We start from the raw sequence: 15508 nt of genomic DNA, 5'->3' as shown, positions 1-15508 counted from the left end.
TAACTGCCTATTCATTCATTCAAACCTTGACGTTGTTTTTTAGTATAGTTTGACAAGGTATATGAGAGTATAGCTACTTATGTAGCTGACTGTACAGCGTGTTTTGAAACTATACAAGGCCAGAACGCAGAGGTTGGGACTGCTCGCGTATATTTTCAAATTAAAATGGTGCCATGATTTACTTGAAAGTATACAAGGCCATTACGCACTAATCGCGTATATTTTCAAGTAAGTTGGGCCAAAATTATGGCTTGAAAAAATACTGCAGCAGTTACCACTGCGTACTAATCGTGTATATTTTCAAGCGCCAAGCGGCAATGCGAGCACTTGAAAATATACGTGATTAGTTACCAGGTAGCCCTTTTGAATTGTTGTTCTCTCTTTCTTTCATGCGAAATAGTAATAAGTCTATTGCTTTCTAAACATTGCATCATCATTCCGCACTTGGCATTAATTTCGTAACGTGTTTTTTGTTTACACCGTAAGTTAAAAAGTAAATTGATATTAAACTGTAGAACTGTTGTTAATAGTAAAAATTATCTCATAAGAGGGTGTAGAACAATTCATAAAAGACAATTACGGTGAACTCAAAACTTGATGAAAAATATGTCTAGAATAGGTCTATAGGGTAATACCTACTACACTCACGAGCAATGAATAAGTCCAAGTAGCAAAAAGTCAACACCAAATGACTCAAATTTTTTTAAACCATTAAATTTAAAATTTGATCAAAATTTACTATTTTAGTTGGTTATAATAATATTTTGATGCGCTGTTAAATGCATTTTAATATTGCCGACGGCGTCATTTACTCTTAATTCATTTAAATAATAAGATATTAGTAGGTATAGGTATGCTTACTTGCAAGTATGATTGCTATAAATATCAATTTATCAATCAAATTAGAGCTTGTTCATCTTCATTTATTATCATTTTATAGGTATGACAGGCAGAACAAGTCAATTGTAGTCATTTACATTTACCGAAATAGTTAAGTAAATTAGAATCAGCATGTAGGTATAAATTATATGCGACAAGTACGCCAATCAAGCAATATGCGTAATAGCAATGTATATTTTCAAGTATGATTCAGTAAATCCAAACTTGAAAGTATACGCGATTAGTACGCACAAATCGTGTATATTTTCAAGTAAAATATTTATTTTTTTCACTTGAAACTATACAGTGCTAGTACACTATGGGTGCGTTCTGGCCTTGTATAGTTTCAAAACACGCGACTGTACATAACAATGACCATATTTTCGCGGCCGTCTCGCTCGGCTCCCTGCTCGCTGAAGCACCAGAAAGTGATATATTTGTAGATAGAATGAGTTCTATGATGAATGTTTGCAGGAGAATGTAGGACGAAAGTGTGAGTGCTACATGTTAAAATTATTGTAACGATTTTGGTTTTTGTTTACTTACCCCTTATGTTACAATGTAGGGTTCATTTGAAAGTAGTGTTTATGACAAAGTCGATAAATGTTTTGTGTTAAATGAAAAGTATACTCTATTCTAATCTATTCTATTCTCTGTGGGGGTGTAAGTACCTGCACTTGGCTCTCTGAGTGGAACCTTTATGCATATCCCCAGGGTCTAAACTGCCTTCCTAAGCTTGGACCATTTCCCACCACGCTGGTCCACTGCGGGTTGGTGGGTTCACATATTATCTAGATGTGCTAAATCTAGATATACAGGTTTCCTCACGATGTTTTCCGTCACCGTAAGAGTTAAAATAACTCATTGGTACATGTTAGCGCCGGGATTCAAACCCGCATCTCTTGCGTGAAAAGCGGGCACTTACCAGACTAAGCTACCCACTCCTATGGTATACTCATCTTCCATCATCATTGATTCATCAATGAATGAATGTCGATGGAAGATGAGCATAGCTTAGAAAACTTTGATCAGGCCAGCATAATATTTCCTCATTTATACAGGGTGTCCAACTGTTCAGTAAGTAGTTTGTACAACAAACTGCGTGGGGTGGTAGCACAGGTCTAGGCCTACCTAAACTAAAGGAATATAAATACAGAAATCACAGTAAATAGCAGTCACATAACATAACCTTGGACTCTCCCGCCCAGGGATTACAGATGCGAGCATATTGTATATATAAATAACCTTAACAGAGCATTCAAACTACAAACCTGGTGCTGCAACTTCACTTATATCAAAATCAATAATTTCTTGTTTGAGAACGGCAAGATCTGGAAACACGCTCCTCACAGTAGGGTTGTTCAACAGATCATGTTCCTCTATGTCCATGCCATCCTCCATCTTATAGTGTGGTTTCGTACAACTAAAACATGAGAAATATATTCAAATAGCAATTAATGACTTCTAACTAAGTACTATAATGAAATATATTCTGAAGGCACAAAATTTAATTTTAGCTATGTAAAACTAGAAATGTTGCCAGTGAAATATGAGATTTGACTTAACACTCATTATTATCATCATCATCATCTTAGACATAGGACGTCCACTGCTGAACATAGGCCTCCCCCAATGATTTCCACCTTGTCCGATCGGAGGCGGACCGCATCCAGTGCTTCCCCGTGGACTTGACTATATTGTCTGTCCATCTCGCGTGGGGGCGCCAAACGCTGCGCTTACCGGTATGTGGTCTCCACTCTTCTGCCCCACCGACCATCAGTCCACTCACTAACAGTAACACTCATACAGCCTGATTATAAACAAAGAATGTATATAAGGTTATGACAGCCTGAAATTAGAATTTGTGCCTTCAGAAACGGCATCAATATAATCCTTTATTGCAGAAATACATTTATGAGTGTACAAAAGGTGGGAATAATAGTAAGTATTCAGAACCATTTTCTACCAGTTTTCATAACATGCAAGAAGATTTATAGTTCATAATTTTACAAAAATTCAATAGACTGTAGCATGATAATCTGTTTACTGCACCAGATTTAGAGCTAAAACGATATAGACTTTTTAATAGGAGGCCACAATCAAACACTCATATAGCATTTGAAGAGGAAGGCCGCCCTCACCCCCTACCACCTGCTAATTAAAGACCTCTGCAGGCTCTCTCACTTCCACTGAGCCTACAGCCACCGACAACTCTACATTCTGCCACATATTCACTCTTGTGTGTAGCATAAATAGCAAACAAATGGAGGAAAAGCTAACCTCAAGACCAGAAGTAAGTATGAAGGTTTTATAAAACTATTCTTACCCAATGCAGTGCGAAACATTTTATTCAGCAGACTATCGGTGAAATTATCATTTATTAGCTTTAAGGGTGCGAATAGCATAAGAATATAAGAATATTTTTAGGTTTTTGACAAAAACACATCCAAGCACAACACAAGCCAAAGCCAAGCTGTCATATATCATTGACATTTTGTTTGTAAATGAAAGTACTCTGTGGTTTTTGTTTTAATTTCACAGATTAAGTATTTCATTTTTACATCAACACCACCGCCGCCACAGCTGAGGCCTCACATGTTTCTTCTTGAGAGCTCTTACTTGCAGGTATTCTCAAGTAAAAGCAAGATTAAAAATTATAAGTAAATTTTAAATAGGAAAGACAAGCAAAGTAGATATCATAGACTAGTTTTGATGACAAACAACAGATGGCGCTGTGAACTCAATACCGGTACAGGACTTAACAGGACTGTATGAATCGACTGTAGCAATTAACAATGTCGTAACTGACTTTTGGCCATTTTTCAGATTATTGCACTAGAAGGTCATTATATCAATAAGGAAGGTGTTAGGAAAGTTTCAGCTCTTAATTATGAATATTTCCCGATTTTTCTTGTGGAAAAAAGTCGGATCTGTTCATGGCGACCGCTTAACACTGTCGGTAAGTATGTTGCGACACTGTTCCCGGGGCGGGCGAGCGGGGCGGCCTACCACTTCCCGCCATGTTAGCGGGATGAGCCCAAGTTGTGTGATACAATTTTATTATGTGGTCTTTAAGACCAATTAATTTATAAAAATAATGAAACTATAATGTCTTGCTCTAAATAATGGCAGACTTAGTGTATCAAGGAACGGGTAAAGATCTCAAGACAATGTATGACAGAAATTGAAGACTTGTGTACAAACATGTTCCATTAAAACGGATGCAATTAAATAAATATATATTTTTATAGCATCTCACATTAACATGCTTGCTTAATACAATGTAATTTTTTTAACAATTAATATTTTATTAAAATTTTCGTATGGAAGTTGTATAAACAGTACTGAACTGGTAACATTGTAGCAAACGGCACATCCAACAGTATTAACTGCGCATCATTTTAATTTTGAGTCGGATGTACCACATCCCACATTGTTACTTGCTTGCGTTTCAAGTACTACTGTTGTATATGGTATTACCGACTTTATTATTTGTTCTTCTTTCCCTTGTGATTGTTGGATATGGAAGAACCAACCTTGTTATTTGTACATAATGTTAAACTATTGAGTTGGATGTGGTACAATGTACCATTATTTTCTGTAAACGTTGTAAAATCTCGATCGGCTCTCTATAAAAGTTAGAGCCCAGACTTACTAGAACCTCATTGACCGCGTTACCAGCAACGTGTCCAAGCTGTAAGTATTGAAATGTATGGTACCTAACTCACTTGGCGACGGTGTGGCATCGTCGCTAATACCATACATTTCCATATACTGCTTGGATACGTAGTTGCTGATGTGACCATGGCCTAGTAAGAAAGGCCTCTTACTGTAAATTTACTAAGGGCAGATTTTTCAAAAACAGTTAAAGGCTCTGGTATCTACAAAAATATTTTACTTTAATTTAACACTCACATCTTTCGAAATCCCATACATAATATTCCAGAGTAGGTAATTCTGTATGGTAAACTGAAAAAAATGATAATTTGCGTAGGTATGTCCCTTAGACTTTTTTAGTTGGACTGAAGGACCACGTGGTTCATGATTTCACGAGCATTACTTTTACATTCTGTATGTTTATAGGTACCGATATTTTATTATTTTATTTGTTGTTTTTCGGATTACAACCGTCAGTAAAATTCCTAATGGATTTCAACATGAACTAGTGCAGTCACGTGCACTGTAAGCTGCAGGTTTCTCAGCCTCTTACTGTACAGCTGCAATATATGCTAGATCTTTAGTGATAACAATAATAAATGACATCAGTGTAGGGAATGTAAGGAGGCGAGCAATCAAGAACACGGTTGATGTGCGAATGGTCTTTATTATTAATATGAAGTACGTATTATAGTGCCACAATCTTATCTGTTCCGGTGGTCAAAATGTGCAACTAACGAAACGTCATTGTCAAACATCATTTCATACTCTGTGCGTTATTTGAGTTGTCAATTTCGATTGTTGTTATTTAATTTGTTTTGTGATTTTCTGGGTGAAATACTACCAAAAGCGCTGTAATGTAATGCAAGAAAAGTAGTACTATATATATTGGCTTTTATGCAGGAAGAATAACGTATTCAGGCGCCTTTAATTCCGTTTGAAAAATTGGAAGAACGAGTTGCAGCGGCTACAGGTTAGTGTTGCCAAATATGACGAATAATTTTACCCATATACTCCATGTAATTTTATGTAATATTTTCCAGAGAGGCCCGTGCCCCAGCAGTGGGGACGGGATGAGTCGTGATGATACTCGTGATGAAAATTATATAATCTTTATTTTTCTTTGATTACAGGTGTGATGACATGACATGATACTTTAAATCTTAGGCAGTATACCAAGAAGAATTTCCTGCAGCGATTTTAGACGAAATAATGATGATTTATGACATGTCATTGTTTTCCCAACCAATCAAGAGTTGGCTGAAAGAAATTGCTTTTTGGCAATTAGCCTTTGGGAGGAGACCCGTGCCCCAGCAGTGGGGACGTGATGGGTCAAGATGATGATGACGATGATGTATTAGCCTTTGCACACTGTCTGAATTTATTTTAATTGTATGCTATTGTTTCTTGTTACTTTAGAAAATGTAAAATAAAGTGTTCAAAAATAATAATAATACTTAATTAATTGTTTTTTTTAAGTCTATCTATCTCGTTATTCCCACGACCCACATATATTACCTATAGCATTGTACTCTAGACTTAATCTCCTATATCAGAAGCAGAACATAATCAGAACTACACTGAAACAAATGTCGTTTGATATATTATATCCACTTTCATTTACTATCGATCCTATATTTTGATTTATCTATAGTACTATACTTATGAATGTACCTAATTATTACAATAGGTAATAGCAGAAATGCATTGTCGTTTAAACCAGAAATAGGCAAAATTTAATCGAAAGCAACACTGGATTCGATCACAGCGATGTCGCCACCGGAACAGATAAGATTGTGGCACTATAGGTACCTATGTATGGAGGGAAGGTGTTGCCACACTACACCTTCCCCCTTTTCGAATAAAAAATGTTACATAATTACATTTTTTCAATTTTTAATATGAGTCGGTAATTGTTAAAATAGATTTTTACAAGTAATTACAGATACAGAATAATCAGACATTTAAATTTCGTTCTTCTCCAAGGTTACTAATATGTTACTACTTAAGTTCACAAAATTACTTAAAATTGGTTGCTTTTAAACAAAAAAAAATACATTTTGAATCTTTTTATATACAGGAAAATCCTAATTTAAAAAAATATGAAAACTCGGGTATGTTATTAGTTACGTACAAACTCTATATAAATGTATAAACATTAAAATTTAAATTGATTTTATAGAAATAAGTTATTGCAAGTGTTTTTGTACTGAACACAAAAATTAAACCACATCGTTGACATCAAAGCTTTTTTTTTTTTTCATTGATTATACATGGTTAAACACGTAAAGTTAACATTAAGAATTTAAGTGTGCACTTTATATCCAACAAAGAATAATATAATTTCCGGACTATTAATATTTTAGTTTTATTTATTTTTTAATACAATTTTAGTTACGGATATCTTAATGAATACCAAGTATTAACATAATATATTACGTATTAATTTCCTATTGCAAATTCTGATTCTGAAAAGATTTATTATTATGATAGTGCACACATTAATACAATATAAAATGAAACAATAAGTACAATTATAAGTTTCCTCAAAACTTAACATATATTTTATCTTAACATAAAGTAATGTTGACGCATTGTTGACGACTCGCTTGTTGATAATTGATTACCCAAACATAAATGTATTTATTAATCTTTAATAAATCTCTATTTAAAAATCTTTTATTTTTATTACATCTGTATAGCTGTATATGTATAGGTACCCTTAAAATGTATTACTCTAAATCTAATCATATTTTTAAATGTAAATCATAGTAATTTATTTAAAAAAACAATATTAAATGTTTCGATATTCATGATAATTATTTAGTTTCAATATAATTCAACTCAGTACATAGGTACTTGCCCTACAAGAAACTCATTTAACACAAATTGTGTCCAACTAAAATTCAAAATTATCTAATGATTATAGAAGGATTTGTCCTTGATTGTACTTTAAAATTGTTAAAGAAAATTATTCATTTATATGATTTATTTACTACATTATGATTAAAACTTTCTATTTTTTTTATTTTTTTTTAATATTTACTGACGTAAGTTATTAATTCAATTCATTATAACCTTATTTCTTTCTCTTTCTATATTAAAAAAATATATATATATTTATTTCGTAATTTACTATACTTTATTTCATTTATTTCTTTTACTTTCAAAATCATCTTTATTTATCTATACTTCATTTCATTTATTTGCGTATATTTATCATCATTCATTTAATCTTTTATTTTCAAAATATTTCATTTATTTTGCGTATGTATTTCATCATTCATATTCTTTTATTTTCAAAATCATCTTTATTTATTTATACTTTATTTCATTTATTTGCGTATACTTTTCTTCATTCAGTTTCTTTTATTTTTAAAGTCATCTTTTATTATTTATTTATACTTTATTTCATTTCATACTTCATTACACATTTACGAAAGGTACATATAATTATTTCCACTCTTTGGTGGGCCAGGCTTGGTCTTATTATTATTTATTTATATATTTATCTGTAGGGTACGCAAAACAACGAGAGTCGACTCTATAATAATTATAATAAAAAAAACACATATTCCATAAATATTACAAGGGCACATTTAAACTAGCTCTACTCTTAGGCAATTCCAAAATTCTTCACGGAGGGTTCTCGACCGCACTATGATCAGAAATAAGGACGTGACACCTTGTTGTACCCTACCATATGTACCTTCGATGACTTTGCTATTAACTTTTTATTTATATAAGTCCTCTGACCATACGTAATCGCTAATTATCTAAGTAATTGCGCTCTGTATGTCCCGTACTCGTATTACCTTCTTTATATTACTCATATCCTTTAGAATCCTTCGGCCAATAAAATATTGCTAACGCTTGGGTGATCAGTCCAATTGTTTATCAACGTCTTAGAGACCAAAGTATCCTCAACCATACATTTCTCACGTGCACATGAGCTACTGAACTTTCATACATTACCATATATTCTTCATCATTGCTTACTCATGATCATTTTCACCATAATTCATACATCTCCATTCAATTAACAAAACGAATCAATCCCTAGTCTCAAACGAGTACTAACCAAGCTTTATACATAAACCTCGACACCTATACCCTTCGCTTATCTACATACGACGACGACAAGACGATTCGTACCTAATCATCATTTCTTGGAACGACAAAAAGATTTTTAATACTACATCCAGCCGTGTCTTTGCTCGCAAAATAAACTTTATATTTTACTTATCTTTCTTCTATTACGATTTTGTTTTCTTTTTAAACCATTATGTTTACGTAACAATATCTAATATTTATTTATTATATTTTTATTCTTTACATTCCAAACGTCATAATTTTTATTTATGGGTACCTAAGTTTGAAATCAGTAACTATTTTTCGAAATCATTTATCGTAATCTAACTCTGGTACGTAGTTATATTTTTATTAGTTTACTAAATTTATTTATTATTTATTTATCTATATTCTGTAGTGACGTACGTGTCTTTTCAATATACTGTACATTTCGAATAATTTGTATTGAAAGTTATGTTAATACTGGAACTTCGTTATACTATCGGGATATTTAATAGAAAAAATACCAATGCCTAATCCTTAAGTTATTTTAATATGGTGAAATTTGTACTGGTGGTCAGGTTTCTCTGAATCTAACTGTACGTAAGTATTTATTTTTAACATATAACAATTGACAATCAGTTTTTATTTTTATAATGTATTTAATTACCTAACGCGTTGAATTTTTTACTACTGCATATTTCTGGTATCCGGTATACTTCCAATGAATGATATCCTAAACGTAGTTACATCCAAAAATAATAACGTTATTTTAGACCTGTTAAAACTTTAGCTTAAATGTTGCATCGAGACATGACATGATTTCCCAATATGCATGATCATCAGATTCCTCACTGCATGCGCGGCGGATTGAAATACGATATCTGTTGAGCGTGTGACCATTTTTGTGGGAAGTATGTTTTTGTTATGTGGATTCAAAGAATAATGCTATGCATCGCTCCAAATATGTAATTGAACTTTGATATATTGATATGATACGACATTTTTAATACTTAATAAGATAATTTGGAAAATACTATCGGTTTATTGCGTTACAAGACTATGAAAAACTCTTTATTACTGCACAAGGTAAAATCTAATATAAGAAAAATTGTTATGACGGGGTTTAAAAATTCTAATTACTGATAAAATACATATAGTTTTTGATTAAGTATGGTTAAACGTACTCATACATACGTAGGTATGACATAAGTATTTACGCGGGATTAACTTTATTACTAGAATTAAAATATAAAGTATTTATTGAATTGCATATTTGCTTACTATTAATTTCATTTGAGCAATATCTGTCTCATAGTGGATTATTTAATTAATTTTTTTTTTTTTCTATTTTACTTTTTATTTAATTAAGTATTTATAATTGTAAATTAAGTGTAATAAAATATTTTATTTATTATTTCTTATCTTCGTATCTATAATATTATGTGATTTAATAAATGAATAGCGGTTTAATTTTTAAATGCAAATAATCAATTTAAATATAGCTAAAAAAATGGCTAGTCAAGGAATGTTTTTATAGTACCAAAGAATATTTTGAATTTAAGTGATTAAGTAAGTAAATAGGAAATTGTGCAATGCATTGAATTTGTAATTTGGATTATTTTATATTTTAAACAAAAATGTATCTATTTAAGTATATAATTTAATTTATTGTAATTTGATTAGGTTAGCAATTTAATTTTGAAATTTGAATAGTACTTTGACGGAATTTAGACATTTTAAATAAAAAAATATTTTCGTACAAATTATAAAAAATAAGTTAAGATTTTCTATTATTATATATTCTATTATTTGGTAATTTTATGAGTTCCATTATTTATCGGTATCAATATGTTTATCTTTTAGAAATCAAAATAATTTTTTTTTTGTTTTATATATTCAAACCAAAGTCTTTTTTTTTTTTCGAAAAAATGAAATTTTGCATGTAGGTAGGTGCTCTAAACCTGTAAAATAAAATATCCTGAAATGAAATATAATATTATGTAGGTAATATAACAATTGACAATAAGTATCGACACGCACGATAAGTATTTGATTTTCTTATAATTTTTACTAGATTTACTTGATGAAATTACCTAGTCGTCAACAAGCGTCAATAACTAATTAGATATCTATCTTTTCCCAAAGAAAATAAACATGCAACAATTTATAACTGAATTACTAATATTAATACTTTAGAACTGAATTACTATTTAAGCATTCGAATACTATTTATTCTTACTGAAATATTTATGTATTCATCTTCTACATAAAATTACAAAAATACTTTAGGGTAAAAGTACTAGTAACTGGCAGTTTAAGCGACTAGCAACACAAAAAAATTTATTAAAAATAAAGTATTGGCCTGATTTAAGCATCGGTAGGCTTGAATTACTGGCAATAAGATGACGAACAATTATAGGCATAAATGGTAAAGATATATGATTAATATTCGATTTTAATGAAGTTTATATCCACTACCCCCAAAAAACCTAGTAACTGGCAGTAAAAAGTAGTAACTGTCACATGATGTTTCAGTAACTGGCACCTTTTAAAAAATCATGCAATTAGGTCAATAAGTACTCTAAAATCAATAATATATTTGATAATAGGTAATGTACAATTACCTGTCTAGGTTCTGTACCGGTAAGACTCAAAATCACCATTGTAATGGTCGACTTCTACGACAAAATGAGTATGCGACGAATCGTGGGTCCATATGAATGCAACAAATCGAAAAACCCTTGGATTTGGAAACGGAAATGGAGAAAGCAAATGCTTGTGGACCTTGATGTATTCATTCAGCAGCTTGGGAGAAGTGACCTGGCTAAGTTGAAGACTGCTGACGGTAGTATAGTTGCCTCTAAGCTGAAATTTCTTGCGGAAATTGAAGGTTTCTACGGCTTTCCTCTCACATGCTCTGGGTAAAGACAGAATTAGTACAGCTCTTCTGAAAGCTATTACTATCCTCGAACAGCTTCAGAAGCTCTTTAACCAATTTTGTTTATAAGTCATGTTTTCAAGCTGTTTTATAAGGTCATCACGAACCGTGTTTCTATCAAGTTCTTCAAGGACTATGAGAAAGCCTTTGATTCCATTTAGACCTTGGCAGTTCTGGAATTCCCTCGTTGTAACATGCATAGCGGCCATAATGCAGCAACAGTATATTATGTCTACCTTGGACAGTCTATTCGACTAGGCAGAAGGAACTTCGAAAACGAAGCTGTAAGGTGCATAAAACAAAATATGTATTACTGGATTGGACTGCATAAGGGAAGATTTGACAAATTTTCACATAAAATGCCTGAAGGCAAAGGTCTTCAGTCAATGCGTCTTACTGGTGATGACGTATGGATCATAGACGTGGACACTGACGGTTGGACTGGTCCACCGATTCAATCGATCAGCGGGTATTGGAAAGATTGGTCGTTCTTTGAAGGACCATATCAGAAATAAGGTAATCCGTAAGAGAACTTGAGTAACCGATATAGCTCTTAAATTCTGTATGCTCAAGTGGCATTAGGCCGGCCATAGCTGCCGAAGAACCGATGACCAGTGGGGCAAACGCGCTCTAGAGTGGAGACCACGAACAGGCAAGCGTAGCGGCGGATACCTTCGGGCCAGCTGAACCAACGACCTTATAAAGCTGACCGGTAGTGGCTGGATGAGGAAGGTCGAGAACAGAGTGCAGTGTCACTGCTGGTGAGAGGTCCAGCAGTGGACAATTACAGACTACTGTAGATTGCCTTGATTTTAGTCATTTTTCTGAAAAGAAAACATGAAAGAAATGTTTACCGCATCAGTAAGTGCCAGTTATTGGTGCGTAAAAAAATATATGCAGATTAGTAACTGGCAGCCCCGTGCCAGTTATTGAAACAAAGCTGTCTAGACACTGGGGGTTTTAACAGTGCACTTTAAATCGTATTTTCTGTCGATAGAAGGTATAAAATAGCTTAAAATCACAAAACCCAAAATATTAGTAACTGGCAGGGGGGTGCCAGTTACTAAGTGAAGATATAAATTACATTTCAGTAACTAGCACCCTCAAATATAACTCAAAAGCAACTAAAATCACAGCGAATCGGGCTATTATGATTATTGTTTAGACCTTCCCCTACTTTCTTGTTATTGTCACACTATCAAAAACTTATTTATTTTCGCGAAAACAGGCCATACAAATTTTGGTGTCTGCTTAAGAAAAACTTAACGCACGTGCATTTTTTTGGCGATCTTCGCCGCTTTGACTGAGATAATTTCCAGCGCCGGAAAATACCCACCTAGCGGCGTAAAATTAAACTATAATATCAATGAATAATTGGAGATTGCTGTAAACACATCAAAGATGGTCTTACTATATCCAAAAGCTTAATATATTTAGTTTTATAGTCAAAGCGCCAGTTACTGACACATGCCAGTTATACCACGATTTACCCTACTTATATTTTGACAAAAATAACTTAACAAATTTAACGAATTTAACTGAAAAATGTAAATCAACTCAAAAAAAAAACAATTTAAATAATTTGCAAACCTGAATTTCTAAGTAATGTTCCGAAAGAATATAAATTTCTCATCTGGGTGGCGCGGCGGTAGAACATGCGGGGGTCCAACTGTGGGCGCGTCCAGCTCCTCGCGTCCCTCTGGGCAGCACCAGGCAGCAGCATCCTCCTCCAGCCTCGCAGCTGTAGCTCGGAGGACGTCCTCTGCTACCCGACTCGCACACTCCCAGCGCCTTCTCCTCAGCAGCCAATTTGTCTCCCGGCGCCATCCATATTTTTTTTTTTGTAGAATTGTATTTTTATTTTGTCCACTTGTTTGTCATGTTTATTTTCTTCAAGTTTCATTGCTTATAATAGCATGATTATATTATTTATTTAAGATTATATTGATTGTCCATTTTCATTTTATTTTTACTATCATTATCACTCACACTACTTTTTTTTTTATGTAAAAGTCCTTTGTTTTTAATTTATTTTATTTTTCGGTCCGCCGGCACTGCCACGGAGGCAGGCCGGCTGGCACGGTCGCCATGTAATGAGGCGAGCAATCAAGAACACGGTTGATGTGCGAATGGTCTTTATTATTAATATGAAGTACGTATTAGGTACCTATGTATGGAGGGAAGGTGTTGCCACACTACACTGGTCTGGATCACCGGGGAGCGACCCCTGGGCGAATCGACCTGCCTGGCCTCCCCCGAGAGTAGGGGTTGGGTGCTATATTGTAATGTGATACTTACCCTTATGACTAACGTCCCTAGTACTTAGGGCTGGTACCTACCTAATGACTCTCAATTAATATGTACCGGGAAGCGGTCTTAGACTAGCTCAGCTTGGCGCCGGCCTCTGAAGGAGTGCCTGGTCGCCTGGGGGGATCTACTGTGACCGTGAAGCGGTCCTAACTATCCTGATCTTGATCCTGAGGCCCCTGGAGGGAAATAACCTCGGTAGGCGTACGGGGTAAGAATTAATAATGCCGATTAATTAGTGTAACACAATTCAGGCGGCACTGGACCCGCTTTATTTACAACCAGGTTAACTTGTATATCTAGGGTACTTACAGCTTATGTACTTAATATTAACACGCTACACAAATGCACAAATACTTATCACGGTTATTGATATTTATATTGATCGGGCCCTGAAGGGGCCTACGCGGATGTTTCTATCTTAGTAAGGGGAAGGAATAAAGGGTACAGGAGGTCGGGCGAATACCGGTGGTGCGTGTGGACTTGTTCCAGGATTTGTGGAGTGTATTTGTGTTGATAAGAACGTGTGGCTGAGGGCCGGAGTGTGTTCAGCGATTGTATAGTTCGGTACACGGCCGCTTTAAACTAGGCGACCCAGGCGTCCGTGTATTCCGGGGAACCTCGATCCGCTAGTAGGCGACCCACAGCGTAGGGAGGACGGTGTTGTGAGCTTCGTGTGCGTGAATAGATACTTAGATAGATACAGGTGCGGGGATGGATCTCGGGAACGGACTGATCACTCGCCGGAGCAGGAGGTGACGAATGGTGCCTGCGCGGCGGTCTGACGGCTATTTATAGACGGGTCGCCCCGCGCCCCTTGTATTCTCCGGAGTCGCCTGTGTGGTGCCCCACCTCGACTCGCGGGTGCTCTTGTGGCTTCGGTATGTGGGTAGGTGCGGTGGACGGTTTGGTAACGGCTCGTTACAACATAATCTACATGTTTGATCCATCCGAAGTTCTCATCTATTTGCATACCAAGGTAAGTGACTTGTTCGACTCGTTCTATAGACCCACACGTGCAGTGATTTTGCATTCTATGAAAACATTCGTACGAATGTGTTATTATATTACAAGTGTTATTTGATAATAAAGCATACGGTGAGTGAATGACTAATATTTTGGTTTTATCTGCATTAATTATTATTCCATTATCGTGTGACCATTTAATTACGTTATCTACGTCCTCTTGCACAAGACGCTGGACCTCGGCCATATCACGGCCCGCGAGGAACGCGCACAGGTCATCCGCAAACATGTACGCCGAGCAGTGCCGCAGCACCCGGCACAGGCTGTTGACCAGCATCAGGTAGCACACGGGCCCGGCCGCCGAGCCCTGCGGCACCCCCCAGCGCACGCCCCGCGGCTCGCTGAGCGAGTCCGCCACACGCACGCGGTAAGAGCGCGAGGTGAGGTAGTCTCGGAACCACTCGTTCATTGGCCCCCTCACCCCGCACTCCCCCATGGCGCGAAGCAGCATCTCGTGCTCGAGGGTGTCGAACGCTTTCTTGAAATCAAAAAATATTGCTACAATAAATTGTTTGTTATTGAGATGTGTATTAATATTGTCTGTAAAGTTAGTTAAAAGAGTTCCAGTACTTCTCTCTGCCTCTCTGGAAACCATGTTGATTAGGGTCCAAGATGTTGTTATTGCTT

At 35.1% G+C, this 15508-nt stretch overlaps 2 protein-coding genes and 1 long non-coding RNA gene across 6 annotated transcripts in view; 2 read left to right on the top strand and 1 right to left on the bottom strand.

The window, feature by feature from the left end:
• The window catches only part of LOC105392845 (zinc finger protein 184-like), a 342691-nt gene that overhangs the window by 121168 nt on the left and 206015 nt on the right, over positions 1 to 15508 (top strand). The window lies entirely within an intron of this gene.
• Positions 1 to 15508, bottom strand: part of LOC105389492 (zinc finger protein 70) — a 153202-nt gene that overhangs the window by 10445 nt on the left and 127249 nt on the right. For 2 of the 4 annotated variants that reach the window (XM_048623952.1, XM_048623951.1), the window contains exon 2: positions 2151 to 2302. In XM_048623952.1, the coding sequence (XP_048479909.1) occupies positions 2151 to 2280 (130 nt within the window). In that variant the 5' untranslated portion in view covers positions 2281 to 2302. Of the gene's footprint in view, positions 1 to 2150; positions 2303 to 2619; positions 3133 to 3205; positions 3366 to 15508 lie in introns of those variants that run through there. The other 2 variants (XM_048623953.1, XM_048623950.1) reach the window with 2 other exon arrangements.
• LOC125489162 overlaps positions 1 to 15508 on the top strand; it is a 232846-nt gene that overhangs the window by 112727 nt on the left and 104611 nt on the right. The gene's annotated exons all lie outside the window — the stretch shown is intronic.

The sequence above is a fragment of the Plutella xylostella genome, chromosome 11 (genome assembly GCF_932276165.1).
Source record: "Plutella xylostella chromosome 11, ilPluXylo3.1, whole genome shotgun sequence".
NCBI classification, from domain to species: Eukaryota; Metazoa; Arthropoda; class Insecta; order Lepidoptera; family Plutellidae; genus Plutella; species Plutella xylostella.
This window is presented reverse-complemented; position numbering and strand designations above follow the sequence as displayed.